Below are 10,048 nucleotides of genomic sequence, written 5' to 3'. Positions count from 1 at the left end.
TTTCGCTTAAGTTCCTGACGACACTGGTCTCCTTCTGCCAAGTACTGGTTCAACTCTACATTTTGCATCAAAAATACATTTAATAAAAGTAAAGGATTTTAATGTTTGATTGTTTTCTCTGTGTGCTTCGGTTCCAAGCTCCTCTCCTCGGTTCGCTTGCCGCTTCTGACATGTATGGCTATCTGATAGAACACCTGAGACGTTACGCCGCGGAAGGACAGCAGGGACAGAGACGTGACGCTGCAGGTCAAAATGTTCGCTTTATTTTTGGTATCCTTGTGCTGTTCATATAATGTGAGAATGAAACTGTACTAATACCAGAATAAAGTCCTAATGATGCGAGAATAAAGTATGAACATAATCGCAATAAAATTAAGTTAATGTCGAAGTATTACCAGACTAAAGTATCATACGGGATTAAAGTCAAATTTATAGAAAAAAACTCGCGATTATACGAGAAAAAGTTTTAATTACGCGAGAAAGTTGTAAAGGTACCAGAATAAAGTCGGAATGATGCAAGAACAAAGTCATAATATTACCAGAATAAATTAATAATCATATGGGAATAAAGTTGGAATTTATGAGGAAAAAAGTCGCAATTATACGAGAAAAAAGTAGTAAAGATGCCAGATTAAAGCGGTAATCAGATGGGAATAAAGTCGAAATAAATACGAGAAAAAAAGTCATAATATTACCAGGATAAAGTCATATTTTTATTCTGGTAATACCAGAATAAAGATGAAATAATATGAGAATAGCCATAACAATGCGAGAGTAAAGTTGGAACAGTCACAATAAAATGAAAATAAAGTCGGAACTTCACTATCACGAAGTCGAAATGATACTTAACAAAGCTCTTTTGACGGAAAACAACAAGAGTATAAAGACGTTATGCAACGTTCAGCAGCAGGATTAACTGCTGAGACGTAGCGATACGTCCCGGTTCTGTCCATCTGGACCCACAACATGAAGCCTCATCTCTCTGGTTCAGATTGAGATGAAGGTGGAGAGGTGGGGATTCCTGAAGGTGACGATTTGACAACATTTAAATCCCAGAAACGCAACATGAGAGTAAAGCCATCAGGCGCTCTGCTGCCCCCTTCTGGTTGAGTAGAGAACTGATGTCTGAGAGTTTGTAGAAACTGGTGACATTTACTTGAGTAATTATTTGAAAAACAAATTACCTTTAGGAGTATTTTTAGTGTGCAGTACTTTGAGTAATTATATTTTAATGTATTTCTATTTTTACTTGAGTAAAATTTCTAGCTTTTCTACCCACTGAATGAAGAACAAACATGTTTTAACCAAAGATTCACCAGATACACACCTGCAGCTTTTATTCAAGTTTTATAAGTGTTTTTATTGAAAGAAACTCATTTGGAAAAAAATTATTTTGTCTGTTATTTATATGAATTATTGTCATTTTAGTGCCTAAAATATTAAAATTTCCTCTTAACTTGTATGTTGGTCTGTTTGATGATGTAATTTTTAAATATTAAATGATTGATAATTTTATCAGTTATTCAGTAATTGAGTAGACTTTTAACCAAATATTATTTTACTCTTACTTGAGTCATTTCTTCAATGTTTACCTTTTACCAGAGTAAAATTTTTCGGTACCTTACCCACCTCTCTGGGTGTCCTGTTATTCTTTTTATGTATTGTGACATTCACAACACGAAATAACGTAAAAGTCATCAATGAAAAATTGCTTCTGATTCTGTTTAACTTATAATAAAGAGAACAACTACATCTAAATATGGACCAATGACACACCGAGAAATCAGACCTTTGTACCTTCTTAACCAATCAGCGCTTACTCAGATCTATATGCAAAGAAAAGCTAAGAGAAAGAAAGACACCGCCTCCGTCCAGCTTTCAACCAATCAGCGAGCGGTGCGACTGCTGACACTTACGTGACATGCATGTGAACCAATCAGCGTCACGGAAAGTCTGGCTAAAGTTATACCCAACAGAGGGCGCCATTTTGAGCTCTTAAAAAAAAAGACAACAAAAAAGTTGACACACAATTGGTTTTATTTATATTTTAAGATGTAGCATCTGCAGCAAAATTATTCCTCACAATCAAAACTTCCCCTAATAACATTAAGTAAGTTATTTAAATGTGACTTTTATTTATTTTTAAACCAGTTACATCAATTTCTTTATCCCAGTATTCAACAGACTAAAATATTTTTTTATTAAAAACAATATAGCGCAGATTAAAAAAAGCATGCTGGCCCTGCTTCTCTTAACTTACAGGAATGTAAAAGAAAAATGTTACTTTGTTTTTTAAATCACTTTATAAAAGGAAATGTGTGCCAGTGTGATGACATCAAAGGAAAATAAATGAAAATATAACTGATGAATACAATTCCTGGGCATATTTTTTAAATAGTGGAAACTTCCACTATGGTATCGATCTTGTAATGCAAAAAAAAAATTATACATGGTAATCTTTTATTTAAAAAAAAAACAAGCAGGATGAGAGAAATGGCAAACATGGTGATAAAAACAACAAAATAAAAACATCCCTGACTTTCACAAAAGTCTGGATCTTTGTCCTCTTCATGATGTTTTCCTCAGATAGGATATTCTCTCCAGAGGCTGAAAAAAAGACAGAAAGTGCAAAACCTCTGAATTTTCTACATGCAGGTATTATTTTCAGAAAAAGAACAGATTTCCAGTTTCTAATGCAGTTTTTCAGAATTAATTTAGGGAAGCTTCATTTACAGATAAATCTCACTGACGCTCAGATGGGTCTGCTGCCACCTACGGGACAAACCATGAATTGTTTTCATTTCTAGTTCATTCTAGCTTTCTTACTAAAACACTAAGACTTTTAGGCAAGTAACGTTTGCTTTTAAGTAATAACAGGAACCATTCCAGTGCCATTATGAGAATAAAATGTCTTAAAATCATCTACTAGCTGCTGGACTTTAGCTTAATAGATCTCAAATAAGAGGTGAGCTGTGACTAGTTTAAGACTTGTTTGAATGTTTCATTACGGTTATAACTTAAATGCAGTGATCAGAGGAAGCAAATGTGTGTGTGTGTGTCACCTCATGGAGTACTCGGGATCATCGTGTGTTTGCAGCAGCAGATCTTTGATTTCCTCAGGTGGGTTCAGGCCATGAAGCTTCGCTCTCTCCCACCTCTGCATCCTGCTAATGCCTGAAGACAGACCAGAATCGTTTACTCGACAAAATACAACATACTAGATGTTTCATTTAGAATAAACATATTTTTTTTAAATCACAGAGCCTTATTTTAAGGCTTCTACTATTTACTACCTGTGCAGGGCCCAAATCTCCAGTCCAGGTCAAACTGTTTGAGCTGCTGCATCTCCTCCTCTCTGGCAGGTGTAGTGACATCTTCTGTTCAAACAAGAAGATTCAGAAAGAACTGAGGACAGGTTTGCATCAAAACAAAAACAATAACAAATGTTTGCATAATGATGCAAGAACACATTCTCAAACATTAATAAACATTAAATTGTAATAAACATTTAACACTGAAACTGGAAGATATTTTAAATATCCAAAATAAAAAACAGAAACAACAAATACGTTTAATTATAAAGTCTCCGTAAACAAAAGACTTATCATCCGGGAAGGTAGAGAGAAAACAGAAATGATAAAACATGCAAGTGGAAATTATTGAATTTCTTTTAACTTGTGCGATTAATTGATTTATCGATGTGGTAAATAAGCACAAGTGTTTTTTATTACATCAAATTTGACTGACGGCTGCACAGTGGCGCAGTTGGTAGCACTGTTGCCTTGCAGCAAGAAAGTCCTGGGTTCGATTCCCGGCCGGGGTCTTTCTGCATGGAGTTTGCATGTTCTCCCTGTGCATGCGTGGGTTCTCTCCGGGTACTCCGGCTTCCTCCCACAGTCCAAAAACATGACTGTTAGGTTAATTGGTCTATCTAAATTCTCCCTAGGGGTGTGTGTGTGTGTGTGTGAATGGTTGTTTGTCCTGTATGTCTCTGTGTTGCCCTGCGACAGACTGGCGACCTGTCCAGGGTGTACCCCGCCTCCCGCCTGGAACGTAGCTGGAGATAGGCACCAGCAACCCTCCCGACCCCATTAGGGACAAACGGTGAACAGAAAATGGATGGAAATTTGAATGAGTTTTATCTTGCCAGTATATCTGACTTCTAATTATTGTTGTATACTTTTAATTTTTTATTTTGCATTTTCTGCTTAGTGTTGTTGTATAAGAGTTATTTTGTTTTCTCCAGTGGATTGACAACCTGTCCAGGGTGTACAACGCCTCTCGCCCGATGACAGCTGGAGATCGGCACCATCACCCCTCCCGATGCCAATGGGATAAGGGTGTAAGGAAATGGATGGATGGATGTTTTCTCCAAATAGTGCGGCACTTTGTTTTTCACGGAGCGTTGTTTCATGCTGGCAGCTCTTCCATGAGTCAAAAGGTGTGTTGATTTTAAAAAGTATCTACGTTTGTGTATATTTTATATGTTAATATGTTTATTTGGCCCAGACTTAAAGTAACATGAATGGAAACATAGTAAAATGATTGGTTACACAAATCTTAAGTTATATGTGTTTTAGCTCTTATGGCAGTGATATGTGGATTTCAATGCTATGATGAATGGAATGTGCTTTCTAAGGAATTAAATCTCATAAAACCATCAGGAAAGCTTCATTCTTGTTCGGAGTGGCATGCTACGGATGTATCGCTTATTGAGCGTATGATAGACTGATCTAGAATAACTGGAAGTTACCAAAACAAAGCTCTATTCTTTAAACAAAGCTATCATAAAAGATTTGATTAGCATTGTAGAACATATTGTTGACATAAATCTATGGAAACTAATTTGTAAAAATAATAAAAGTTCCCATTAAGCTGCAAACAGCAGCTTAAACCACGAACGCTGCCTCACCTTGCTGTGCTGGAGGAGGCGTGGGACTCTTCTTTCGCTTTCCCCCTCTCCTTGACTTCTTCATCACTTTAAATGAATCGGTTATCAGTCCACGTTTTGTTGTCATGGTGACGATCTAGAAAACACATATCAATGAAATTTACTGCAAACGGATTGGCTGTATGACTTAATAATCAGATTTGAATCATTTCATATTGACAGCTGGTTATAAACTTTACCAAAGAGCTCTATTGCCTGTCCCGTACTGTGATGCACCAAAATTATAGAAATCAGAGAAAAATGTAGAAGATTTGATTCCTTATTACAGGTTAACAGCTGATTTGAAACAAATACAGAAAATATCAAATATAGAAATCAAATATTATTTATTGTCCATGTGATGTTTGGTATTGGTTTAAAATTTGCTTTTCACTTGCTTTTGTTTACTAATATGTGATCTTCTCCTGTTTAAAATAATTCTGCTGATCAGATTGGTCAGACTGGTGAATCACTACTTTACCCAACATGTTTTTAAGTTAAATTAGGTATTTAGATTATCTAAATTATTAACATTTCCAAACATAGACTGCTAGTTACTAGTTATTATATTAATGTGACTATAAATAGTTTCATTATTGACTAATGTTGGCACAATATGATAATTTAATTTGCATTTGAAGCTTTAATTCTGAGAATAAATGTATTTTATAATATATTGTTCTCTTTCATTTTAATGTGTTTAATTTAGGCTCTCTGAAAAATAGGATTTACCCCTCACAAAATGTAAACTGTTAAAAAAATATTCTTGATATGATTTGTAACACATACAGATTCTACTAATTACTTGGTCAATTAATCTCTGAAACATTCTGTGCCAAATAGTTGAAAAACGTGTAAATAATGGAATAAAATACAGAGTTCTGCTTTGATGCGCTGATATGGATAAAATACTTCAATAAAAGTAAACCAAGGTTTAATTTCCGGACATATAATCAAACAATAAAACAGGCAGACGAAGGAATTCGTAATATTAATTATATAGCTTTCTATTAATCTTTTTGAATTTAAATTGCAGTTATTAAGGTAGTAAAGGGGAAGTTATTACGCTGCTACACTTTATTTTGTTTGAATCAGACTTTAGTTCCGCATTCATTTATTACAGCGTTATACTCCCGCTAACAGATGTCAGTAAAAGGATTTAAATAATTATTTAGAAAACAATGAACGACGTGCATTTACGGCGAACACAAACAGATCCCGGATGTGCATCAGCACCGCTTTTAAGCTCAGCGTTGAGTTGTTTATTATGAACTTACCTCGTTATGTTCAGAATTTAAAAGATTTGTTAGTGTTTGTTCTCGGTTGTTAGTGTTTATGGCTCCACTTTTCTGCAGAGGAAACAAACCAAAACAATGACGCGTTCGAATTCTTCTTCTACGGTTCGCCTCGCCAGACCCACGCCTCTGCTGCCACCTGCTGGAATCCCCTGTGACTGCACAGGAGATTGTGCAGATGGAAACTATTTACATTTAATTGGTGAAGAAAGATTACAGACAAATTGAATTCTTTAAAATACAAAGTATTAATCTTTAAATAACTACACATTTTTGCATTCTTTTACTAGGAAAAAGCTATTTCCAAACATGTAGGGTGACCTAAGTCACGCTTTTATTGGTCTGAACTGATAAAAGTATTTGCTTTTTTTCTTAAAAATCGGACAAATTTGAAAAATATATGTTTTGGCCACAGTTTTCTTTCCAGCAAAAGAAAATTTGACCAATTTATTTGTTTAACTAAGCTATTAGATTATCAAGTTTGTACAAAACAAAAACATCACAGTGTAACTTATTATAAAAATATGAAATGTTTTGGTCTGAAATTCTTTTGATTGGCATATATTTGGCATATAAAGAGTTTGGACACCCCTGTTGTAAGTAAAACCAGAGGTCGGTAGAGTAGCCAGAGGTTTAGCTTTAAGTAAAAGTAGCACGGCTTCAACGTGTTTCTACTCATGTACAACTGAAAGGTAAGAATTTTACCTAATAATCGAGTAAAAAGGCAGATTAATACACTTTGCATGCTTTGTATAACTTTCCATAGTAATGGATGTCATGGACATATCAGTTGTTGAATTTTATTAGATTGAAACATTTACTGTTTTTGAAGTGTGTGGCATATTACATGTTGAGCTTGATTTTTTTTCACTTTTTTTTACCATACTGTTCCGACATAGTGACAGTTTCAACAAATATGTAAAAAAATATATTTTTTTATAAATTTACATACTGCAGCTTTAAAATAGAGCTGGACAATAAAACTGAAAAACATCACAATATGAGCATTACAATACCAGTTAACATAGATAATTATTCATAGTCAAAGATTAGTTTTAAAAACTCACAAATGTTGAGAAAGAAACACGGTAGATAAATTTATCTTCAGGACGATGCCATATTATACTGCAACTTTAAACCATGATTTATAGAGCTAAATTGGGGTCATAAAAGTTGTTCAAAAGAAAAATAAATTGAATCTGAAAAATTATTTTGAAATTGGAAAAAAAAGTGTGAAACTGACAAAAATGTTTTGAAACTAAAAAAACTAAGTGTTTTTCAGTTTCATGTTTTTTTTAATCATTTTCAAACTTTTTTGAAAATAAAAAGTAAAACAATATATATTTAAAAAAAATAAAATGTTTTTGAAATATATAGTTAAAATATGCCACCTAAATTGGGGCCATTTTGTTCTGAGCAAACTTTATGGCCCCAATGTAGCTCCATAATTATTAAGTAGTTGTGTGTGTAGGGGGGAAGGGCCACATTGATTTCAAGCCTCTCAATGTATCAAAGTGGCAGAAAATGTTATATGAGATACATTAAAACACTTACTGAAACAAATTTGATGGTATTTTAAGTTTGTGCGCCCAAATCAAAGTGGCAGGAAATCACACAAACCTCAGTCCATAAATCACTGAAGAGGGTTTACAGTGCAGTTCATCTGAATTCCCATCAGCTCTCCCAAAGTGGTTGAATTATAACGTTCGCTGACATGATCTCTGTGGTTGATGTTTCAGGACTGGACGAAAGTGCTGACTTTAATGGAGACGCTGGTCATGCTGCCTGAGGCCAGAGTGTCGCTAATGGCTGGTAGGAGAGCAAAAGATGGACAAAGTCCTTTTCTTCCCTCCTCCCTTTTCTCTGCTGTGGCTTTAATTCTCCAAATCAATACAAATCTCTTTAGAATGGCCTGTGTCGTGCAATTTCATCTTTTGTGTCTCACTAATACTTTCGTTATCATGGGTCGCATTCAAATGATGCTTTTATAGCTTGAGAATATGAGCATTCACATGTATTTTACTCATTTTAATAAAGACTTATCACTGTGTTTTGTGATAAAAACCTAAGATTTAAAGATTATATTATGTAGAGTTTATTTCTAAACTTGTTGCAATAAGCAATTAATCAATCAATAACATGATAAACTAAAATGAGCTCAGTAATTCCCATTTTGATGGTTAATATTATGTTTACAGTCAATTCATAATCTGTTTTATTTATGGTCACTTTACTGTTTTTAGATGTTTCATTTTTAGGATATTTATGATTTCTCCCAGTTCAAAGCGTTATTTACAAAATTGAAGTTTATTGATCTTTGAGGAGGCAAACTTATTATGCCGTTTATATTGCAGGAAAATGGTCTCAAAATAGCAATATCACTGTTTATCATAATAAATACTGGGATAATTTATCGTCCAGCAAAATTTGTTATCCTGACAGGCCAGCCCTTGAAAACTGGGTTTGGAAACCCCTGATCTAAGGTAAAAACAACAAAAAACGTTGCCATTATAGTTTATGTTGTCTGAAATATATTAGTTTTAGTCCAGTAGTGGGACTTCTGATAAAAATAAAATGGTTCACTTTTGGTTTTATTTTCACCGGAGTGGATTGTAAAAATAAAATAAAAACAAGGAAGAGAAAAACAAAGAAAAATGAAACAGAGACAGAAAATAAAGAAGAAAAAAACAAAGACAGAAAATAACAACAAAAACAAAGAAAATAAAGAAAAAAGGAATAAAGGAAGAGAAGATGAACATAGAAAGAAAGAAAAAGGAAATTATAAACAAAGCAAATAGAACAAAACTAAGAAAAAATATGGTAAAAACGAAAAGAAAGAAAAATAATTTTAAAAATCTAAAATAATTGTAATAAAAAATGGATTAATAAATGTCTTATAAGTCAGAATTGCACAAACAGATTAAACCACTGTAGAAAATTAGCATTTAAAGAAAAACCACATTGTGACACTTTTGACTGCTGGATAAAGTCGCTGCTTCAAACAGCAACAATAACCAGAAACCAAAGATGCAGCTAAAATCGTAAAACTGCCGGGCTACAGCAATAATGAGGCAGACATCTTCTGTAGCGAAAGAAAGAGAGAGAAGGAAAGAAAGAAAAAGAGGGAGGACTCTATCAGCTGACAGGCTTTTATCCAGTCCTAACTTGTGATGTTTAATGGAGGCGTTCAGCGGTTCCTGATGGCATTAGACTGAAAGGCGCTGTAAGTGAATAAGTGTGTAATGTTATATTCTCGATATGGTTAGATGTGTGTATTAGGATGTGGAGACTCATCCATGGCGCTAATAGCTGTCTTTTACACAAAACGACTTCTCCTCTCAGTGTGGTCTACCTCTCTCTCTTAATGGATATTCTGTGGTTTCTGTTTCCCTCGGCTGCATTACGTCGGCTGTTTAATGGAAACCTTAAGAAGTCCTGGAAAAATCTCAGCAAAGAGAGAAAAAATAAGGTTTTAATTTCTACAAATCAAATAAACATTAGCTAAAAGAAAAGCAAAAAACTGCAGCATTCTGCAGGATTTAAAACTAAAATTAGCAGAATTTTATTGATAAAACCGATATAAACAATATGTAAAACTAATATAGACTTCCTCATGTATTTGCTGCATTGCTTATTCTCCATGAGTTTGTGTGTGTTGGTTTTGGATTATTTTTACTTTTTTAAAATTATTTTGACGTCAATGTCAAAATTCTTTTGTTGTCTTCTGTTCTTTATGTACTGATTTATGCAATGTATCGATTGTATTATTATTATTATTATTATTAGTTTTGTTGTTGTTTTTTTGCTTGGTCGTTCATTCTAC

General features: G+C 33.9%; 1 protein-coding gene and 1 long non-coding RNA gene across 2 annotated transcripts; one reads left to right on the top strand and one right to left on the bottom strand.

Moving 5' to 3' along the window:
- Positions 1–44: 44 nt before the first annotated feature.
- Positions 45–8,137, top strand: LOC114144948 (uncharacterized). Its single transcript, XR_003595587.1, has 3 exons — positions 45–246; positions 4,247–4,441; positions 7,965–8,137. It is a non-coding gene; the product is annotated as an uncharacterized LOC114144948 (long non-coding RNA).
- Positions 2,020–6,352, bottom strand: pold4 (DNA polymerase delta 4, accessory subunit). Its single transcript, XM_028018212.1, has 5 exons — positions 6,208–6,352; positions 4,913–5,027; positions 3,294–3,377; positions 3,063–3,174; positions 2,020–2,607 (listed from the first exon to the last, which is right to left on the bottom strand). The coding sequence occupies exons 2-5, from the start codon at positions 5,016–5,018 to the stop codon at positions 2,583–2,585; spliced, it is 327 nt and encodes a 108-aa protein (XP_027874013.1). The 5' UTR covers positions 5,019–5,027; positions 6,208–6,352; the 3' UTR covers positions 2,020–2,582.
- Positions 8,138–10,048: the final 1,911 nt, after the last annotated feature.

This window comes from Xiphophorus couchianus, chromosome 5 (genome assembly GCF_001444195.1).
Source record: "Xiphophorus couchianus chromosome 5, X_couchianus-1.0, whole genome shotgun sequence".
NCBI classification, from domain to species: domain Eukaryota; kingdom Metazoa; phylum Chordata; class Actinopteri; order Cyprinodontiformes; family Poeciliidae; genus Xiphophorus; species Xiphophorus couchianus.
This window is presented reverse-complemented; position numbering and strand designations above follow the sequence as displayed.

Excerpts from the sequence above, each read along its gene's own strand:
- pold4 (XM_028018212.1), bottom strand. The coding sequence starts at position 5,018 with ATGACAACAAAACGTGGACTGATAACCGATTCATTTAAAGTGATGAAG. Across the intron at positions 3,378-4,912 it reads GCCTCCTCCAGCACAGCAAG|AAGATGTCACTACACCTGCC; the intron begins GTGAGGCAGCGT and ends TTGTTTGAACAG. Across the intron at positions 2,608-3,062 it reads GATCCCGAGTACTCCATGAG|CCTCTGGAGAGAATATCCTA; the intron begins GTGACACACACA and ends TCTTTTTTTCAG.